The 24,868-nt window shown below is 26.8% G+C and overlaps 2 protein-coding genes across 2 annotated transcripts; both read right to left on the reverse strand.

Annotated features, from left to right (window-relative positions):
* Positions 1-45: 45 nt before the first annotated feature.
* LOC128957439 (zinc finger protein Xfin-like) lies at positions 46-1,929 on the reverse strand. The gene has a single exon (XM_054303200.1). The coding sequence runs from the start codon at positions 1,927-1,929 to the stop codon at positions 46-48; it is 1,884 nt and encodes a 627-aa protein (XP_054159175.1).
* Positions 1,930-2,206: 277 nt separating this feature from the next.
* Positions 2,207-2,863, reverse strand: LOC128957440 (deoxynucleoside kinase-like). The gene has a single exon (XM_054303201.1). It carries the CDS (start codon positions 2,861-2,863, stop codon positions 2,207-2,209), a length of 657 nt encoding a protein of 218 aa, XP_054159176.1.
* Positions 2,864-24,868: the final 22,005 nt, after the last annotated feature.

Genomic DNA, 24,868 nt, shown 5'->3' on the forward strand with positions numbered 1-24,868 from the left:
TACATCTGGGTTTAATGTCGATAAGCAAGTAAAAAGGTAAATATTTTAGTCAGTTGAGTTAAATGGCAACTGAATAGGCGACAACTTATGAGTGTTAAAATGTTCCACCATTTTACTTATTGATGAAAACATCAATGGACAACCGGATTGATCGCATTTAATGGTACTCGTATTAACACTTGATTGTGTCCGAACTTGGTTAACTCGAAATCTTGTAATTAAAGGTGGTGATGGTGTCGGGACATAGGGTGTCATTGACGAGTTACTTATATCATCAAGACTTATTGTGTCGGGATCTCTAGTTGGTTTACATAAGTTATGGTGTTTTTCCCATTCGGTTAATGAGCCAAAAGATTGTATACAAAACAAACAATCAAAGTTAGTCTTTCCGTGTTGACGTCTTTCGTGTTCGTTTAAAGTAATGATAGAATCGAATTTTGCAAAACAATTCAAACAAGGATATCGGGGTTGATGACGAAGATAAACGTGAATGCTCAAGTCTTCTTCAGTTAAAAATTGTTCGTCGCAACCTTCCTTTTGACAACTTATTAATTGTAAATCCATCGGTGAGTATTCTGGAGATCGATGACCGTTATTCATTGTAAGAGATAAGGTTTCACGCGATGTGTCACTATCTTCCAGTGTTATTGTCTCGGGGTTTATCCGAACTGATCTACAAATTATGTTATGTGAATCCAAATCTTTCTTTGTACTGAATTTTTCATTACAATAGATGCAATCAAACAAATTCAACCCATGATGAGTTTCCTTGTGGTCGCGCAAGGTTTTGGGTGATCTGAAGTCTTTGTTGCAATCACAACACCTATATGAGGTTGGAAATTTTCGAAATTTAATTTTATGATTAAGTTGACGATGTAGAACAAGATCTCCCTTCTCAATGAAAAATTCGGGGCATAGGTCACACTTCCTTGCCGACTTGAGTTTTCGGTTGTGCATAGCTTTCTTGTGATTGTATAAATCGTAGCCACTTGAGAATTTCCTTTCACATAATAAACAATAAAATGTTTTTGCTTGTTTGTCAAGTTTGGGTGTTTTCATTATATTTTCTGTCAAACGTTTAGTCCGTTCAACTAAAAGATCAGATGGTAATTTGGGCCTGCCGTTGTTGAGCTGACGAATACAGTCAGCCGAGTAAGTGTCGAGATGTCTAAACGATGCGTTTTGCCAGCAAAATCTTTGATCACATGAGCCTGTAATGCAATGATACTTAGGATCTCTGTTGTGTTTATAAACTAAATGGTGATCGAGTTTCTCTTGATTTATAAATGTCTCATCACATTTATGACACGTGCCATGTTCTAGTTTTCCGTGTTGATTTAGTTCTTTTATAGTATGAAATATTTTGCTGCAGTTTTCATCATTGCACGCAAAAGAAGTTTGTATTAATTTTGGCCAATTATTGTCGCCACTATACTTAGTAGTCGTAAATGTTTGAAGCAAAGTGTTACCGTGAGTATTATTAGACTGGTGACAAACAATTGGGACTTTGTTTTTATAGAATGGACTATTTATTCTCTTCTTGTCCGGTAACTTCATAACATTTAGCTCATCATTGCAGTGCCTACTTTCAACTTGATGATTATGTAGTTTTGTGTAATCATAGAATTCTTCGCTGCAGTTGTTACAAATTATTGGTGGTTCAAACCCGTGATGTAGCATTTCTCCTATGAATTTGTGTGCTTGGAAAGCGCTAAAATCGTGTTTGTAGACCAAATGTTTGTAATATAAACCCGGTTCAATAAATTTCCCTCTACATCTCACGCATTCGATGGCTTCTAGACAACGTCGGTCATTAGGCGTAAATATATAGGTTATCACGTTTGTCTTTTCTGATTTGTCACGTATTAGTTCTTCAACTCTAGACAATGAATCCCTACTGTAGCTACTATCGTCATATAGGCCCGACATTGTATACTGTTGAATATTAAAATCATGTTAGTTGCTGTATATGTAAATGTTAATATATAAAATAAGTAAAGCATAAAATGTTAGGTATAACATCGGGTGACCGGCCTTGTTTTCACCGAAAACACCTAAGTATACCTTAGTGTTAAGCATATTACAGATACTACATACACACACAATAGAATACACAATACTACACACAAATTGCATCTGACATTTATAAGCTGTGAAGCGGACGCCCAGCAGTGCCGTCGCACGGGTCGCCTACTCACAACATTTTTTAAATGTCAAGTGCTTTAACAATGGACTCGGCGTATGTAGGAGTCATGAACTCTAATTGTTTTCTGGTTGAATTATTCATAACCTTAATAACCGGTATGTTTTCTGGTAGATTTTCTAACCATTGATTATAATAATGATTAAGCTCAAGGAGGTAAGGGACACGGATGTAGCCACTTTCCTCGGCCCGCGCTCGACAATATATATTGCTAGTGAGTTTATCTATAGGTGTCTCAACATAAACTACTAGATCGTATTTCAAGGCGTCCGCATATTGAGATAACTGTTCATTAACTATAGCATCAAACACCTCGCTCTCATAATTAGACATGAGATGTTGATCAACAAGTGTGGGTTTAAAGACGCGAATCGCGGAGAAATACGATCTTTCCATAACCTTAATGTCACTACCATCACGTGGCAACGCTCGGTGATGGTCAATCATTGTAAGTGCAACATAACTTTCAAATAAAAAGGCTCTCTTTTCAGGTTTCCTATAGTAGGCTTTTAATAAGTTAAGGCCGTTTAGGTCTCTCCACTTATCTATAGGTTCATTATGTATAGAAAGTCTGTTTGCTATTTGAGATTGACTTAAATAATGACTAAAGGTTGTCTTTCCTGACCCTATATTCCCTTCCAATAATATAGTTTTATACATTATGATACTTATAAAATTATAGCCCAATATCAACGACGGTATACCACTAGGCCTTATTAATTACTAAAATTAGAATAATAAAATAATTGAAGTGAACCGGTTAGATAATTAATTGATAAGATAATAAAATTAAATCGTGGAATGGTTTGTTTCGATTGAGCAACTATACTCAAGTGTTTTTAGCTTAATGTTTAACAAGTAAATCAAAAGTGAACTACTACGGCCGATTGTAATTCACAATTACATATACTTATTTATAAATTATTAAATTAAATCGTTATATAAATTTAAAGAAAATAAAAACATAAAATAAAAGGATAGGTTTTTTGTTTCGGATACACCTCGACTGCCAGGGCTACTCACCCGGCCCAGGGCACAACTGCCCGGGTTAGTCAAGGGAAGCAAATAATAAAACATAAAAGCAAAATACATTTAAGTCAAATAAATAATAATAAGTTTCAAATTATAAATTAATTAAAACCAATAATTAAAATGTGGGGCTTTTGGGAATTTATCATCCCCTACTTCTGAAAATAAGTCTCATGTAACGGTCTAATGGGACTTCTTGGCTACTATGAGTACTGTTAGTATACTACTACCCCATTATCTACTACGTATGTATTTAAGATAAAGTACAGACTTACATCTGATTCGGTAGTGGTGGGGAATTGTTCTTCTGTTACTGTTCCGTCGGCAACGACTCCGTATATTATTGTTCTTCTGTTACTGTTCCGTCGGCAACGACTCCGTATATTATTGTTCTTCTGTTACTGTTCCGTCGGCAACGACTCCGTATATTATTGTTCTTCTGATACTGTTCCGTCAGCAACGACTCCGTATAGTGTGGTTCTTCTGTTACTGTTCCGTCGGCAACGACTCCGTATATTATTGTTCTGCTGTTACTGTTCCGTCGGCAACGACTCCGTATATTATTGTTCTTCTGATACTGTTCCGTCAGCAACGACTCCGTATAGTGTGGTTCTTCTGTTACTGTTCCGTCGGCAACGACTCCGTATAGTGTTGTTCTGCTGTTACTGTTCCGTCGGCAACGACTCCGTATAGTGTTGTTCTGCTGTTAGTGTTCCGTCGGCAACGACTCCGTATATTATTGTTCTTCTGTTACTGTTCCGTCGGCAACGACTCCGTATATTATTGTTCTTCTGTTACTGTTCCGTCGGCAACGACTCCGTATATTATTGTTCTTCTGTTATTTTTCCGTCAGCAACGACTCCGTATATTATTGTTCTTCTGTTACTGTTCCGTCAGCAACGACTCCGTATATTATTGTTCTTCTGTTATTTTTCCGTCAGCAACGACTCCGTATATTATTGTTCTTCTGTTACTGTTCCGTCAGCAACGACTCCGTATATTATTGTTCTTCTGTTATTTTTCCGTCAGCAACGACTCCGTATATTATTGTTCTTCTGTTACTGTTCCGTCAGCAACGACTCCGTATATTATTGTTCTTCTGTTATTTTTCCGTCAGCAACGACTCCGTATATTATTGTTCTTCTGTTACTGTTCCGTCGGCAACGACTCCGTATATTATTGTTCTTCTGTTACTGTTCCGTCGGCAACGACTCCGTATATTATTGTTCTTCTGTCACTGTTCCGTCGGCAACGACTCCGTATATTATTGTTCTTCTGTTACTGTTCCGTCGGCAACGACTCCGTATAGTGTTGTTCTGCTGTTACTGTTCCGTCGGCAACGACTGTATATTATTGTTCTTCTGTTATTGTTCCGTCAGCAACGACTCCGTATAGTGTGGTTCTTCTGTTACTGTTCCGTCGGCAACGACTCCGTATATTATTGTTCTTCTGTTACTGTTCCGTCGGCAACGACTCCGTATATTATTGTTCTTCTGTTATTTTTCCGTCAGCAACGACTCCGTATATTGTGGTTCTTCTGTTATTGTTCCGTCGGCAACGACTCCGTATATTATTGTTCTTCTGTTACTGTTCCGTCGGCAACGACTCCGTATATTATTGTTCTTCTGTTATTGTTCCGTCAGCAACGACTCCGTATATTATTGTTCTTCTGTTAGTGTTCCGTCGGCAACGACTCCGTATATTATTGTTCTTCTGTTACTGTTCCGTCGGCAACGACTCCGTATATTATTGTTCTTCTGTTACTGTTCCGTCAGCAACGACTCCGTATATTATTGTTCTTCTGTTACTGTTCCGTCAGCAACGACTCCGTATATTATTGTTCTTCTGTTATTTTTCCGTCAGCAACGACTCCGTATATTATTGTTCTTCTGTTACTGTTCCGTCAGCAACGACTCCGTATATTATTGTTCTTCTGTTATTTTTCCGTCAGCAACGACTCCGTATATTATTGTTCTTCTGTTACTGTTCCGTCGGCAACGACTCCGTATATTATTGTTCTTCTGTTACTGTTCCGTCGGCAACGACTCCGTATATTATTGTTCTTCTGTCACTGTTCCGTCGGCAACGACTCCGTATATTATTGTTCTTCTGTTACTGTTCCGTCGGCAACGACTCCGTATAGTGTTGTTCTGCTGTTACTGTTCCGTCGGCAACGACTCCGTATATTATTGTTCTTCTGTTATTGTTCCGTCAGCAACGACTCCGTATAGTGTGGTTCTTCTGTTACTGTTCCGTCGGCAACGACTCCGTATATTATTGTTCTTCTGTTACTGTTCCGTCGGCAACGACTCCGTATATTATTGTTCTTCTGTTATTTTTCCGTCAGCAACGACTCCGTATAGTGTGGTTCTTCTGTTACTGTTCCGTCGGCAACGACTCCGTATAGTGTTGTTCTGCTGTTACTGTTCCGTCGGCAACGACTCCGTCGGCCACTGGTCGGTCGGTGACAGATATTGTGTCTTCACTTGTTATCTCCTTTTGTGGGATCACTTCCTCAGTCTCAATGAATTTTCATACAACGTTAAATAAAACTAATAATAATAACACATATTTTGTTTTTAAAACATTTATTCTGATGGAAACAATTTATCTGATCTTTACTGATACACTGTTAGTACTCGACTCGCTCCGGGACCTCACAACACAACAGTTTTGTTGGTCAGTACGTTTGGGCGGGGTTTTGACTACTAGAACACATACCGATACCATTTTAGGAATGGTATGTTATGTTTTAGTCAGTGCTGTGTGCATAACAACTCTGCTAAAATTATAATCTTAAAATAGTTTGTTTATTTTAAAATAAACTGCTGTTTTATCATTAAATACAAAAGATTTTTCAACTCTTCTGAAACGTAAACTTTGTCGCGGTTGAAATTCTGATATTCGATTCCATTCAAATATTACTTGATTGTTATTAGGTAAACCATCACCTCTTTGATTAATATTTTCTTCCTCACTAACAATAGATAGTATATTATTTAAAACAGATCTAACATTAGATCTTAGTATTATATCTTGTCGCCAACTTTGATTATTCATAATTTATTTTAATTAGCTAGAATAATGTTTAATTACTTAAATAATTAAACTAATTAATTATGATTAATTTAAAAAATAATATAAATATTAAAAACAATATATAAAAATTTATAATTACCATTAATCATAAGTTTGTGTTGAAAAATTGTTGAAAAATTGTTGTAGTTTCACTGTTGAATTTATAAATATTTTTCAATAAATAACGTTGAAATAGTGATGAAATGACTTTGGCCGGTAGCAGACTCACTACCTAAACAGCTTCTTAACGCTAACCTTAGTGATGTGTACTCTCCACTTGCTGAAAGTCGAATGAAAATAAATTAGAAGTGTGGCCTTTATATACAGAAAAATTTTGTTAAACAAGTAAATATAAACAATTATTTATTACATAGAAAGCTACTAATTAAAAGTATATAGTATGTATTCAATAGCCGACATTCCAGTGAACTATAAAATTTAACTGTATACTGAATGCTAACAGTTTTAGGAAACAGTAAATAACAGATTTTATTGTATTGTTAAATTATATGTTAAAAGCTTAAATTCTTTTAATGTATATAAAGTAAAATTTATGTTAATAGCCGCCAATCAAGTAAAATATAAAATTTAAACTCATTCTAATGGCTAACAGTTTTAGGAAACAGTAAATAACAGATGTTTTATTGTATTGTTAAATTATATGTTAAAAGCTTAAATTCTTTAATGTATATAAAGTAAAATTTATGTTAATAGACGACAATTTTAAGATACCATAAATTAAAGTGCTTTTTGTTTAACAGTAAATGATTTAGACTGATACTATTTAAAAATAATAAATAACAGACGTTTTATTGTATTGTTAAATTATATGTTAATAGCTTAAATTCTTTAATGTATATAAAGTAAAATTAATGTTAACAGCCGACAATTTTAAGATACCATAAAGTGCTTTTGTTTAACAGTAAATGCTTTACTGATACTAATAAGAAATAAGAAATAACATGTTTTGTTGAATTGTTAAAATATATTCTAATAGCTAAAATTCTTTTAATGTATATAAAGTAAAATTATATGCAAATAGCCGACAATTTTAGGATACTATAAATTAAAGTGTTTTATGTTTAACAGTAAATGTTAATGACTGATACTATTAAGAAATACTAAATAAAATGTTTTGTTGAATTGTTAAAATATATGTTAATAGCTTAAATTCTTTTAGGATATATAAAGATTAACAAATAATTTTTATAGTTAAACGTTTGCTTATGCGCAAAAAATTTTTACTATAAAAGCCAACTACTTTAAAGTAAATTTATCATTTCTCTTTAGCTTTCACTGAGGTTGTTTTAAGAGTTTGTTACAATTTTTTGTATAAAGTTAAGATATATAACAACAAAAAGTTTCAAAATATGTTTAAAATAGTGAAAAATGATAATAAACTTACTTTAAGTAATGTGTTGATTTAATTAAATTGAAGACATCGATTATCGTAATCCAAAATATCCAATAGTGAGTCGATTTATATGTTTATATATTAATTAATAAATTATAGCTTAATAATTAAGAACTTTATAATTAATAACTTTATAATTAATAGATTTATAATTAATAACTAATAACTAATAATTAATAACTTGAATATTAATAACTCTATAATTAATAACTTTATAATAAATAACTTTATAATAAATAACTATAATTATTAACTTGATAATTAATAACTAATATTAATAACTTTATAATTAATAACTAATAATTAATAGCTTTATAATAAATAACTAATAATTAATTACTGTATAATTAATAACTGGATAATTAATAACTGTATAATTAATAACTGTATAATTAATAACTGGATAATTAATAACTAGATAATTAATAACTGGATAATTAATAACTTTATAATTAATAACTAATAATTAATTACTGTATAATTAATAACTGTATAATTAATAACTGGATAATTAATAACTTGATAATTAATAACTGTATAATTAATAACTTTATAATTAATAACTATATTAAATAACTTTATATTAATAACTAATAATTAATAACTGGATAATTAATAACTAATAATTAATAACTAATATTAATAACTGGAGAATTAATAACTAGATAATTAATAACTGTATAATTAATAACTGGATAATTAATAACTTTATAATTAATAACTATATTAAATAACTATATTAATAACTAATAATTAATAACTGGATAATTAATAACTAATAATTAATAACTAATATTAATAACTGGATAATTAATAACTGGATAATTAATAACTGTATAATTAATAACTGTATAATTAATAACTGGATAATTAATAACTTGATAATTAATAACTGGATAATTAATAACTTTATAATTAATAACTATATTAAATAACTTTATATTAATAACTAATAATTAATAACTGGATAATTAATAACTATATAATTAATAACTTGATAATTAATAACTAATAATTAATAACTTTATAAATAATAACTATAATTAATAACTTTATATATAATATTTACTAATAACTAACTATATAATAAGTATATAATGATTGAAGGACTTAAGCCGGTAGCAGACTCACTACCTAAATAGCTTCTTAACGCTAGCTTTAGTCCTGAAATCAGAATGAAATTAAAATAAAATGAGCAAGCCTTTATATAGCAAATTTTTGTCTAATAAATTTTTCCACTTAGCGAAATACCGCTTTTATCTATTATAATAAAAATCATTTACTTTCTTAAAATTCTTAGAATGCAATAAAATTGAAATAAAAACATGTTTTTAAGGAATATATTTATTGAAAACAATAAAGTGAAAAAGTTTTAAAAGCTATAAAAGGTTTTTACATTGAGAGCAATAAAAATAAATTTATTTTTGCAAATAGTTTTTGTGAGCAATAAAACCCAGATGTTTATAACACCTGCATTTTATTACCCTGTACATCTGTATTTTATTGTTTTTAACATCTGCATTTTATTGCCTTTTACTAAAAGTGCAGATGTTTTTAAGCAATAAAATACAATATAATACTTTATTTAATTGTTTCAAAATTTTTTAATGTACGCCAGAAAAAGCATAAACTAATTACAGCGAAGTATACTTAGCCATATGTTGTTAACTATATGAAAACATAAACAATTACTATGACTACGTATACTTCGCTGTGATTGGTCTAAGCTTTTTCTGGCGTGTAACTACTAATATGATATATGATTTAAATAATTTTTTAATGATGAGCTTTATACTCAAATCAAATTTAATTTTTTGAGAAACTATTTAATGTCATATTTTTAAATTGTAATTATAATGAAAATAATACAATGATAATTTCTATATAAAAAAAGTAATACAATAATATCAATAAAAATTGATAAAATAATTGTTATAAAAACATTTATAAGATTCATATAACAATGAAAAAAATTTAATTGATGCATTAAAGATACTTTTAGCTTTAATTCTAGAGGTTTTTTTATTAAATCGTCAACATTTATTTATGCAGTGACACAATTCATGTATAATTTTCGTTATAAAAAATTATTAGAATTTTAAAAAATGTTTTCAGATATGATATTAGTATTAAAAAATACATTTAAATCGTATATTCATAAATTAAATAATTTCAACTTTAAAATCGAATATCTATAATACTAAATGACCTATTGATATTTTGTTTTCAGGTATATTATTATTATTAAAAAATACATTGAAATCATGTATCATATGCATATATAACGTCAATTAAAAAATTTCGACTTTCGACTTTAAAGTCGAATATCTCGAATTGCGGAGATCAGAGAGGTATATGAGTGGTATGGGGGGACTCAGGGAGGTCTGGGCTATCATCACTATTCGGGATTTGTCTTACCGGATTGGTTATCACAAACTTTAATTATTTTTTTTATAATAATCTAAATAATTGTAATTATTTTTAATCATTTATTACTAGTCGTTTAATTAATCATATATTTGTTTTTATAACTAATTTTTAATTTTAATATTTGATAAAATTATAATAAAAAATTGATTTTTATTTTATTATATAATAGTCTGTATAGCCATATATGCGATACGTTTTTTATGCATATATTTTGTATTATTATTGTGTGATAACGTCACACATAGGCTTAACAGTGCTTTACTATTACAAAATATTTATTACAAAATATATATTTCTATGTTCAGTAAACAAAACTTTTCAAGTTTTTTTTTATAAACACTAATAACAACCAGTGGTATACAAAATAAATATATATATATATAATAATTTTTCATAACTGTCCGGTTTGTCTTACAGCTCAATTGGTTATCCAAAATGGAGGAACCGATATATATATATTATACTATTTTATAAGTCCTTTCAAATGGCAAAAGTTTTTGTTATTTATTAATATAATTATTTGACAAACTGGTCATAAATTTCATCAATTGTTTATACTCCGGGTAATTGTCCCGTAATTCCGGAAAAAAACCGTTTCCGGCTAATGCGTCCTTACGTATGGCTAGTAGTGGCAGACATAGGGTAAACCCGCGGGTCCAGCGATTCATTGTTTCAAAATCGGACATATTTAATGGTGACCAGTGTTTTGCCACCTATTGTATTGATTGAATAGCAGATATATAGGAGTGGTATGTGATTAGTGAGTTCCGCAGATAATAAACAACTATAAACTTCATACCATCATAAAAGACAGCCAAACCCAACCACATACCCCAAACAATAGACCCCCTAAATTACATAGAAACGACCAATTTTTTGTTGGGGGGTATCATTTGTGGGCTGTGTTCGACCAATTGGTCCAAATGAGCCCCGAATGACCAAATATTAGTGGTCTATAGCCAGTGGTTAAGACAAACCGTTTGAGACAACTGTTTGATCAGTACAACAAACCAATACAACAACTGTTGGTATATAAAAAAACATATTTTTATATAATCTGTATATAACTACTGCTGTTTGGTGTGACTGTCTGTTTGGACAGTCGTTTGAATACATTTTTCACTTTAATTTAAAAAAAACTTATCAATCGGTTGTTTGTTGTTTTTGTTGAACACTTTTCTGTCAGATATTTATTTTTTTTAAGCAACAAATATTAAATACTTATTATATTAATTTATTGTATATTATTATATACAATGTATGTTACAATATTACAGTACTTAACTTATTATATAATTTTATATATATTTATTTATTAAATTTATATATATATTATTAATATTTAAATTTAAACATTTAATTACTTTTTTAAAAAATAATATATTTTGTATGAATAAACAATAATTTGCAATAAAAATATTCAATACATATTATTAGACTTATTATTTCAATTAAATGAATAATACATTACTATATATATAACTTTTGGTTAACTAATACAACATTATATTTGTAATACTGTTTATTGTATAAATATACTTTTTTTTAATGTATACACAACATGTTTGTTATCATTGATCAATAAAATTACTTTTCAAAAAAAACTTGAAAAGTTTTGTTTTCTGAAATCTATACGAGCCTTTTTAGTGTGTGTGTGTGTAGCATTTCTTTTTGCGAATTTTGAAATTCTGACTTCAGATTCGGTTAGAGGACTACTAATAATGTATTGAAAAGTTTAATTAAAATTTTGATATCTCTTCGGGAACATAGACAAAATGGCGGCCAAAGTAAAAAAAGTTTATGAAAAATTTTTTAAGTATAGATTTGAATAAAGCATCAAAAACAAGAATAAAAAATATTCATTAAAATTTTGATATCTCTTCGGGAACATAAAGAAAATGGCGGCCAAAGTAAAAAAATTAGGTAAAAATTTTAACGTTTATCATTGTAAAGAGTATCAAAAATATGATATAATAAATCAGTATAAATTTTTTTAAATGGCGGCAAAAGTATAAAAAAAAATTTAAGAAATTTTTTTAAGGTCTAGATTTGAATAAACCATCAAAAACAAGGATAAAAAATATGCATTAAATTTTTGATATTTACGGGAACAAAAAGAATAAGTATAAGCGGAAAAAGTATAATTATAGTTGATTATTTTATCAAACATTTGATACCCCACATGACTATAGTTGTTTATTTTGTCATACTGAATCATTTGATACCATACATGACAATATTTATGTTATGTATATTTGACCAGTTTTTAAATTTTTATATGTTATTATATAGCCGCTATAATTATACAAACTAATAGTTTTCAATGTTATTCAAGTTTTTTTTCTGAAAATGCTTTCTAGCATACTTAACTGGTTTTAATCCTATAATTTATTTTATTATTTCTATGTTTGCTATTAATATTATAGTATATGACATTGAATTTTTTTATTAATATAAAACTGCTTTAACTGCCAACAAAAAAATAGTGTATTGTTTGATGATTGAAATATATTTATTTTTTGTACAATTGGTGACAGTAGTACTGCTGTTAGCTCAGGGATGCACGATATCTATATAAAAAATTAACTATAGATTATATTTGTAGCCAAAATAAAAAACAATTAATTAAAACTGTTATCTATAAGCTGGTTATATACTGTATTGTATTTTATTTTATTTTATTTTATTTTATTAAATAATATAATACTATTTCAATTATACTATTAGTTTTTTCCTGTTATAACAATAAACTAACGTTTTTTTATATTCAATAATTTTTTTAGCAAATAATATACATAAAAATTTTATAATACCATTCAAACATTTATTTTTTTCTTGAAAATAATTATATTGTCAATGAATGTTGAAGTTTTCGGGCTTTATATAACTATTTATTGGTAAAAATTTATTTATAGCATAATTACATTGAATATATAATATAAAGGTTTAGTTTTCTGTATTATACAATGTTGTGTTGTCTGAAACCCCAGTGATTTAAATTTTATTTTATTTTGTCGATAATCGTCGCTAAGTTTTGTCTAATCCGAGAAAATGTCTAACATTTTTTTTCAAAAAAAATTGTTTGTTTAAAAAAACTGTTAAACATTTTGTCAGATTAGGCAAATTAATAATAATTTAGTGGAAAAAATAATATATAGCATTTTTGGTCACTACCGGTGTTCACTGTAATCATAAATATTATATATTCAGTACAATTGGTGTCCCATTTAGGCGGCAATCGTTTGGTATTATTTTTTATTGTCAAATATCCGATACGGATAGTAATTATTCGTATATATATATAATGCAAAAACCAATAATAATGGATAATAACCATACGATTTGTAAACAATACGATTGGCTGTAAATCCATTGATTGGCGTTGTATTTGTATTGTTATATGTGATAATCGTTGCATATATATATATTGACCATCAAAACACTGATATATATATATCTTATATCAAATGCAGGAACCGATATATAATATTACTATCGTATATGTCTTTCAATGGCAAAAAAGTTTGTTATTAATGTTATAATATTTGACAAATTGGTCATAAAATTTTCACTAATCTTTTAGATTTGGTGTTTCATAATCACTATCAGTGACATTGTCTATCAATTGTCTATCAATTCCGTATAATTGTCCAGTAATTCCGGGAAAACCGTTTCCGGCTAACGCGTCCATACGTAAAGCGTATGGAAAGCATAGGATAAAAACCCGGGCAGCGATTCATTATACAATCGGACATATAGTTTATAGTTACCATAGTTTTGCCGCTATTATACTGTTGTTTGAATAGCATATATAGGAGTGGTATGTGATCAGTGATCCGCAGATAACATTGTTGGGTGTCATTTGTGGACTGTGCTCTACTAACTGATCCAAATGAGTCCCGAATGACCAGATATTAGCGGTGTATAGCCATAGTGTGGTTAAGACCAGCCGTTTGAGACAACTGTTTGATCAGTACAACAAACCAATACAACAACTGTTTGGTGTGACTGTCTGTTTGGACAGTCGTTTGCATCCATTTTCCACATTTTTTTTTTGTTGAAAAAAACTTATCAATCGGTTATTGTTTTTGTTGAATACTTTTGTCTTAAGCAACAAAAATGAAATATTTATTGTAATTTAAATTTATATTATTATTATATTATATACAATATATGTTACAATACTACTTAAATTATATATATATATATTAAATTAAATTAATATACTAAATTAAATTAATATATAAAATTAAATTAATATATTATTAAATTTAAATTTATATATTTGTATGAATAAACAATAATTTGCAATAAAAATCAGTTTATATTCAATACATAGTATTAGAGTTATTATTTCAATTAAATGTAAAATACATTACTTTATATATATATATATATATATATAAAACTTGTATTTAACTAATACAACCATATATATTAGTAATACTGTTTATTGAATAAATATACTTTTTTAATGGATACACAAAATGTTTGTTATTATTGATCAATAAAATTACTTTTTATTAATCAAATAATTTATTTTATTATTTCTATGTTTGCTATTAATATTATAGTATATGACATTGAATTTTTTTATTAATATAAAACAGTTTTAAGTGCCAACTAAAAAAATAGTGTATTGTTTGATGATTGAAATATATTTTTTTTTTGTACAATTGGTGACAATAGTACTGATGTTAGCTCAGGGATGCACGATATCTATATAAAAAATTAACTATAGATTATATTAGTAGCCTAGTATAAAAAAATACAATCAATAAAAACTGGCATCTATAAGCTGGTTATATACTGTATTGTATTTTTTTAAATATATTATAATACTATTTTAATTATACTATTAGTTTTTTTCTGTTATAACAATTAAATATTTTTTATATTCTATAATTTTTTTATCAAATAATATATATATAAATTTTATAATACCATTCAAACATTAATTTTTTTCTTGAAAATAATTATATTGTCAATGAATGTTGAAGTTTTTAGGTTTAGCTTTATATTACTATATTTATTGGTAAAAATTATTGATAGCTCATTAATATATAAAATTTATATTAATATGTTTTATTTATAACTAAATAATTTAATCTGAAATGTAATAGTATTTATAGGTTAAAAATTATTTGTATATACAGTACAGTCTATATAAATATTGAATATAAATATTAAATATATAATATAAAAGTTTAGTTAATATAAATGTTAGTACATTGTTGTGTGTCTGAAACCCCAGTGATTTCAGTTTGATTTCAATTTTATTTATTTTTATTGTCGATAATCGCCGCTAAGTTTTGTCTAATCCGAGAAAATGTTTTACATTTTTAAAAAAAAATTTGTTTGTTTAAAAAAATTGTCAAACATTTTGTCAGATTAGGCAAATTAATAATAATTTAGTGACAAAATAAAATTGTTATGACTATTAAATCACTGATTTGTTGTTAATTCATTATCATTATATATAGTATATAACTTATATATGTGTCGGTTATAATCGGCAATCGGTTGGTAAGTATATAATAGACCATCAAATTGGATACACCACTCCGTCTATACCTAAATATATAGATAAAGAAAAATATTATATGTTTGTTAATCATACGGTTAAACATAACATAAAATAAAAGTTTTGATTCATAATTTATAAATAAATCAGTGTATAATGTAATTGTTACTTATACTTAACTAATTAGTTTATATTAAAATATCTGATAAACCATACATTTAAAATTTTATTTATAAAAATAAAATGACCAAGGGCATAATTATAAATAATATTATAAATCAACATTATAGTATTGTAATTGATCAGTTTTATTTTATTATAATTATAAAATATTAATATAGCATTGACATAGAATAGTTGTGCTAGTTAAACTATTACTAGTATCTAGTTAATTATACAATTATTTTTTTTAAATTATTAATTAAAATAAACTTGAGTTTAATATCATCTATAATTATGGCCATGGTCATTTTATTAAAAATAAAATTTGAATGTATGGTTTATCAGATATTTTAATATAAACTAATTAGTCGAGTATGCTTCGGTCTAACCTGAATACTATCCACACACACACACACACACACACACACACACACACACACACACACACACACACACACACACACACACACACACACACACACACACACACACACACACACACACACATGACAACCCTACTCTATCTATTACATTATACACTGTCAAAAAATATACATAATACTGTATACATCAGGGTTGCGAAAGGGGTGGGGTAGGGTGTAAGGCCATTTTACCCCCCTAAGCTCGAGATTTTTAGGTTTTACCCCCCCCCCGACATATATATATATATTATTGTATATTATTGTATATATATATTAATACTAAAACTATTAATATATCAATAGAAATATGTTCACCAAATAGTGTAGATTAGATTAGATTGTCATCCCATGACATACAGCGACTGCAGTTAAAAATAAAAGTCCGGTTAATGTCAATAAACCATTGATTTTTGAAAGCATCGATAGCGGCACTGAAAAAATCGTGTCCGCGCCGGTATTTTTTTTTTTGATCACAACCGGTGTTCACTGTAATCATAAATATTATATTCTTTGCAATTAGTGTCCCATTTTGGCGGCAATCGTATGGGTTTTGATCGTTGAATATCCAATACGATAGTAATTATTCGGTATATGTAATGAAAAAATATTTTCCGCTAATTAAATCATGGGGTGTATTATTCCCACGAATTCATTGGTTTGGGACCAACCGTTTTAGACAACTGTTTGAACAGTACAACAACCAAACACTGTAGGTACAGTATATACCCAACAACAAAAAATATTTATATAATCTGTATATAACTACTGCTGTTTGGTGTGACTGTCTGTTTGGACAGTCGTTTGCATCCATTTTCCACATTTTGTTGGAAAAAACTTATCAATCGGTTGTTGTTTTTGTTGAACACTTTTCCGTCAGATATTTATTTTTGTTTTAAAGCAACAAAAATGAAAGTTATTGTAATTTACTTTATATTATTATACAATATACGTTACAATACTACTTAAATTATATCAATATATATTTATTTATTAAATTAATATATTATTAATATTTAAATTATACATTTAATTAATTTATTTAAATAATATATTTTGTATGAATAAACATTAATTTGCAATAAAAATCAGTTTATATTCAATACATATTTTAGATTTATTATTTGAATTAAATTTAAAATACTTTACTGTATTGATATAATAAATATATATAAAACTTGTGGTTAACTAATACAACATTATATTTGTAATACTGTTTATTGAATAAATATACTTTTTTTTAATGTATACATAAAATGTTTGTTATCATTGATCAATAAAATTATTTTTTTTAATCAAATAATTTATTTTATTATTTCTATGTTTGTTATTAATATGACATTGAATTTTTTTATTAATATAAAACAGTTTTAAGTGCCAACTAAAAAAATAGTGTATTGTTTAATGATTGAAATATATTTTTCTTTTGTACAATTGGTGACAATAGTACTGATGTTAGCTCAGGGATGCACGATATCTATATATAAAATTAACTATAGATTATGTTATTAGCCAAAAAAAACAATCAATAAAAACTGTTATCTATAAGATGGTTATATACTGTATTATATTTTATTTTTATTAAATAATATAATACTATTTCAATTATACTATTATTTTTTATGTTATAACAATAAACTAGTTGTTTTTTATATTCAATAATTTTTTTAACAGATAATATTAAAATGTTTTATTTGTTAAAAATAATTATATTGTCAATGAATGTTAAAGTTTTAGGGCTTTATATTACTATTTATTGGTAAAAATTTATTGATAGCTCATTAATATATCTATAAATATTAATATCTTTTTAATGAGATAATATAAAATTTTTATAATACTATTCAAACATTTTTGTTGTTGAAAATAATTATATTGTCAATGAATGTTGAAGTTTTCGGGTTTATATTACTACAGTATTTATTGGTAAAAATTTATTGATAGCTCATTAATATATATATATTAAGATCTTTTTAATGATATCTAAATAATTTAATCTGAATTTTAATAGTATTTATAGGTTAAAAATTATTTGTATATACAGTATATATATATATAATATATATTGAATATATAATATAAAGGTTTAGATTTCACTGTTGTGTGTCTGAAACCCCAGTGATTTCAGTTTGATTTCAATTTTATTTTTGTGTCGATAATCGCCGCAAAGTTTTGTCTAATCCGAGAAAATGTTTAACTTTTTTTCAAAAAAATAATAAATTGTTTGTTTAAAAAAAACTGTCAAACATTTTGTCAGAGTAGGCAAATTAATAATAATTTAGTGACAAAATAAAATTGTTATGACTATTAAATTACTGATTTGTTGTTAATTTATTATCATTATATATAATACATATATAGTATATAACATATATATGTGTCGGTTATAATCGGCAATCGGTTGGTAAGTATATAATAGACATCAAATTGGTTACACCACTCAGTCTATACTATACTATACTATACTATATACCGGTGTTCACTGTAATCATAAATATGATATAATCGGTACAATTGGTGTCCCACTTGTTTAAGCGGCAATCGTATGGTTTTTATTGTTAAATATCCGATACGAATCCGTTTCATAATCAATCAGTCAGTGATATTGTCTATCAATTCCGTATAATTGTCCCGTAATTCCTGGGGGAACCGTTTCCGGCTAACGCGTCCATACGTATGGCTAGTAGTGGCAGACATACCCGGGTAAACCCCCGGGTCTAGCGATTCGGTTGTTTCAATCGGACATATAGTTTATACTGACCAATGTTTTTCCGCTATTGTATTGTTTGAATAGCAGATATGAGTGGAGATACTTCATAGCAACTCACAGCCAACCCTAACCACATCCCCAACAATAGACCGCCTAAATTGCATAGAAAACGAGTTAGAAATATAAGTCCGGTTATTGTCAATACCAGTAAAACATTGAGATTTTTGAAAGCATCGATAGCTACACTGAAAAAATCTCCGGTATGTTGGCGCCGGTATTTATTTATTTTTTTTGTTGATCACTACCGGTGTTCACTGTAATCATAAATATTATATAATCGGTACAATTTGTGTCCCACTTAGGCGGCAATCGTATGGTTTTTTTATTGTTGAATAACCGATACGATAATAATTATTCATATGTAATGAAAAAATATTTTCGGGAATTATAAGTCGTGGGATGTATTATACCGAGTTTGAGACAACTGTTTGATCAGTACAACAAACCAAATACAACAACTGTAGGTACAGTATATATATATTTATATAATCTGTATATAACTACTGCTGTTTGGTGTGACTGTCTGTTTGGACACTCGTTTGCATCCATTTTCCACATTTTTTTTGAAAAAAACTTATGAATCGGTTGTTGTTTTTGTTGAATACTTTTGTCTTAAGCAACAAAAATGAAATACTTGTTGTAATTTAAATTTATATTATTATTATATTATATACAATATATGTTACAATACTACTTAAATTATATATATTAAATTAATATATTATTAATATTTAAATTATACATTTAATTATTTTTAAAAAAATAATATATTTTTTATGAATAAATAATAATTTGCAATAAAATCAGTTTATATTCAATACATATTTAGATTTATTATTTCAACAAAATTTAAAATACATTACTTTATATACAGTATATAAAACTTGTGGTTAACTAATATTATACAACATTATATTTGTAATACTGTTTATTGAATAAATATACTTTTTTAATGTATACACAAAATGTGTTTGTTATCATTGATCAATAAAATTACTTTTTTTAATCAAATAATTTATTTTATTATTTCTATGTTTGCTATTAATATTATTCTGTAGTATATGACATTGAATTTTTGAATTTTATTAATATAAAACATTTTTAAGTGCCAACTAAAAAAATAGTGAATTGTTTGATGATTGAAATATATTTATTTATTTTTTTGTACAATTGGTGACAATAGTACAGATGTTAGCTCAGGGATGCACGATATCTATATAAAAAAACTAAATTATATTAGTAGCCAAAAAAAACAATCAATAAAAACTGATATCTATAAGCTGGTTATATACTGTATTATATTTTATTTTTATTAAATAATATAATACTATTTCAATTATACTATTATTTTTTTCCAGTTTTAACAATAAACTAGTTTTTTATATTCAATAATTTTTTAACAGATAATATTTTTTTTAAAATTTGTAAAAATAATTATATTGTAAATGAATGTTGAAGTTCTCGGGCTTTATATTAGTATATTTATTGATACCTCATTAATATATAAAATTTATATTAATATCTTTTAGTGATAACTAAATAATTTAATCTGAAATGTAATAGTATTTTAGGTTAAAAATTATTTGTATATACAGTACAGTATATATAATATATATAAAAATATATATATATATTGAATATATAATATAAAGGTTTAGTTAACATAAAAGTTAGTACACTGTTGTGTGTCTGAAACCCCAGTGATTTCAGTTTGATTTCAATTTTATTTTTTTGTCGATAATCGCCGCTAAGCTTTGTCCAATCCGAGAAAATGTTTTACATTTTTTTCAAAAATTTTTTTTTGTTTGTTTAAAAAAATTGTCAAACATTTTGTCAGATTAGGCAAATTAATAATTTAGTGACAAAATAAAATTGTTATAACTATTAAATCACTGATTTGTTGTTTATATTATCATTATATATATATATATATATATATAGTATATAACTTATATATGTGTCGGTTACAATCGGCAATCGGTTGGTAAGTATATAATAGACATCAAATTGGTTACACCACTCAGTCTATACTATATATATTATATATACCGGTGTTCACTGTAATCATAAATATTATATAATCGGACAATTGGTGTCCCATTTAGGCGGCAATCGTATGGTTTTGATTGTTGAATATCCGATACGGATAGTAATTATTCGGTATATGTATTGCAATATATATTTTCGGTAATTAAGTCATGGGGTGTGTGTTATTCGCCAATGGATTGTCATCGTATAGTGTAGTCGTTGGAAACCAGTATTTGTTTATCAATTGTTTATATATACCGTGTAATTGTCCCGTAACTCTGGAAATCGTTCGGCTAACGTATCCATACGTATGGCTAGTAGTGGCAGACATAGGGTAAACCCGCGGGTCCAGCGATTCATTGTTTCAATCGGACATATTTAATGCTGACCAATGTTTTACCGCTATTGTATTGTTTGAATAGCAGATATAGGAGTGGTATGTGAGTAGTGTTCCGCAGATGACATTGTTGGGTGTCATTTGTGGTCTGTATTCAACTGACTGATCTAAATGAGCCCCGAATGACCAGATATTAGCTGTCTATAGCCATAGGTATGGTTAAGACAAACCATTTTTGAGACAACTGTTTGATCAGTACAACAACCGAATACAACTGTAGGTACAGTATATATAAAAATATATATAATCTGTATATAACTACTGCTGTTTGGTGTGACTGTCTGTTTGGACAATAGTTTGCATCCATTTTCCACATTTTTTTTTGAAAAAAACTTATCAATCGGTTGTTGTTTTTGTTGAATACTTTTGTCTTAAGCAACAAAAATGAAATACTTATTGTAATTTAAATTTATATTATTATACAATATATGTTACAATACTACTTAAATTATATATATATATTTATTTATTAAATTAATATATTATTAATATTTAAATTATACATTTAATTATTTAATTTAAATAATATATTTTTTATGAATAAACAATAATTTGCAATAAAATCAGTTTATATTCAATACATATTTAGATTTATTATTTCAACAAAATTTAAAATACATTACTTTATATATATATATTATATATATATATAACTTGTGGTTAACTATTACAACATTATATTTGTAATACTGTTTATTGAATAAATATACTTTTTTAATGTATACACAAAATGTGTTTGTTATCATTGATCAATAAAATTACTTTTTTTAATCAAATAATCAAATTTTATTATTACTATGTTTGCTATTAATATTATACTGTAGTATATGACATTGAATTTGCCACTATTGAGTGCCAACCTAAAAAATAGTGTATTGTTTGATGATTGAAATATATTTATTTTATTTTTTTGTACAATTGGTGACAATAGTACTGATGTTAGCTCAGGGATGCACGATATCTATATAAAAAATTATGTATAGAAATATTAGTAGCCAAAAAATACAATCAATAAAAACTGGTATCTATAAGCTGATTATATACTGTATTATATTTTATTTTTATTAAATATGTAATTGTAATATAATACTATTTCAATTATACTATTATTTTTTCCTGTTATAACAATAAACTAACGTTTTTTATATTCAATAATTTTTTTAGCAAATAGTATACATAAAAATTTTATAATATTATACCATTCAAACATTAATTTTTTATTTCTTGAAAATAATTATTTTGTCAATGAATGTTGAAGTTTTCCGGCTTTATGTTACTATATTTATTGGCAAAAATTTATTGATAGCTCATTAATATATATATATTAATATTTTTTTTAATCATATCTAAATAATTTAATCTTAATTGTAATAGTATTTTTTGGTTAAAAATTATTTTTATATACAGTATATTATACAATATATTGAATATATAATATAAAGGTTTAGTTTTCTGTATTATACACTTTTGTGTGTCTGAAACCCCAGTAATTTCAGTTTGATTTCAACTTTATTTCATTTTTGTCGATAATCGCCGCTAAGCTTTGTCTAATCCGAGAAAATGTTTTACATTTTTTTTAAAATTTATTTGTTTAAAAAAATTGTCAAACATTTTGTCAGATTAGGCAAATTAATAATAATATAAAATAAAATTGTTATGACTATTATTATCACTGATTTGTTGTTAATTCATTATCATTATATATATATATAACTTATATATGTGTCGGTTACAATCGGCAATCGGTTGGTAAGTATATAATAGACATCAAATTGGTTACACCACTCAGTCTATACTAATATATATATATACCGGTGTTCATTGTAATCATAAATATTATATAATCGGTACAATTGGTGTCCCATTTAGGCGGCAATCGTATGGTTTTGATGGTTGAATATCCGATACGGATAGTAATTATTCTGTATATGTAATGCAATATATATTTTCGGTAATTAAGTCGTCGGGTGTGTGTTATCCCGTCCAATGGATTATAATGAAGTCAATGGATTGTCATCGTATAGTGTAGTCGTTGGGAACCAGTATTTGTCTATTAATTGTTTATATATTCCGTGTAATTGTCCCCTAACTCTGGAAATCGTTCGGCTAATGTATCCATACGTATGGCTAGTAGTGGCAGACATAGGGTAAACCCGCGGGTCCAGCGATTCATTGTTTCAATCGGACATATAGTTTATACTAACCAATGTTTTTCCGCTATTGTATTGTTTGAATAGCAGATATATATGAGTGGTATATGAGTAGTGTTAATGCATATAACAAACAATTATAAACTTCATACCATCATATGTTCCTGCCTTCAAAAAAAACACAGCCAACCCTAACCACATCCCCAAACAATAGACCGCCTAAATTGCATAGAAACGACCCATTTTTTTTGTTGGGGGTATCATTTGTGGGCTGTGTTCGACCAATTGGTCCAAATGAGCCCCGAATGACCAGATATTAGTGATGTTGGCCATAGTTTGGTTAAGACCATACCGTTTGAGACAACTGTTTGATCAGTACAACAAACCGAAGACAACAACTGTAGGTACAGTATATATAAAAATATATATAATCTGTATATAAATACTGCTGTTTGGTGTGACTGTCTGTTTGGACAGTCGTTTGCATCCATTTTCCACATTTTTTTTTTGAAAAAAACATCAATCGGTTGTTGTTTTTGTTGAACACTTTTCTGTCAGATATTTATTTTTGTTTTTTTAATCAACAAAAATAAAATACTTATTATATTAATTTATTGTATATTATTATTATACAATGTATGTTACAATATTATTTAACTTATTTTTATATTATTTTTATTTAAATTATACATTTAATTACATAAAATTAATATATTTTGTATGAATAAACAATAATTTAAAATAAAGGCAGTTTATTTTCAATACATATTATTAGACTTATTATTTCAATTAAATGTAAAATATATTACTAGATATATATATATATAAAACTTGTGGTTAATTAATACAACCATATATTTGTAATACTGTTTATTGAATAAACATACTTTTTTTGTATACGTAAATTTTTGTTATCATTGATCAATAAAATTTATTTTTTTTAATCAAATTTATTATTTCTATGTTTGCTATTAATATTATAGTATATGACATTGAATTTTTTATTAATATAAAACAGTTTTAAATGCCAACTAAAAAAATAGTGTATTGTTTGATGATTGAAATATATTTATTTATTTTTTTGTACAATTGGTGACAATAGTACTGATGTTAGCTCAGGGATGCACGATATCTATATAAAAAAATTAACTATAGATTATATTAGTAGCCAAAAAATACAATCATTAAAAACTGGTATCTATAAGCTGGTTATATACTGTATTGTATTTTATTTTTATTAAATAATATAATACTATTTCAATTA

This window comes from Oppia nitens, unplaced genomic scaffold (assembly GCF_028296485.1).
Source record: "Oppia nitens isolate AA-2021 unplaced genomic scaffold, nextdenovo-longstitch-racon4-pilon3 scaffold3_pilon_pilon_pilon, whole genome shotgun sequence".
Classification (NCBI taxonomy): domain Eukaryota; kingdom Metazoa; phylum Arthropoda; class Arachnida; order Sarcoptiformes; family Oppiidae; genus Oppia; species Oppia nitens.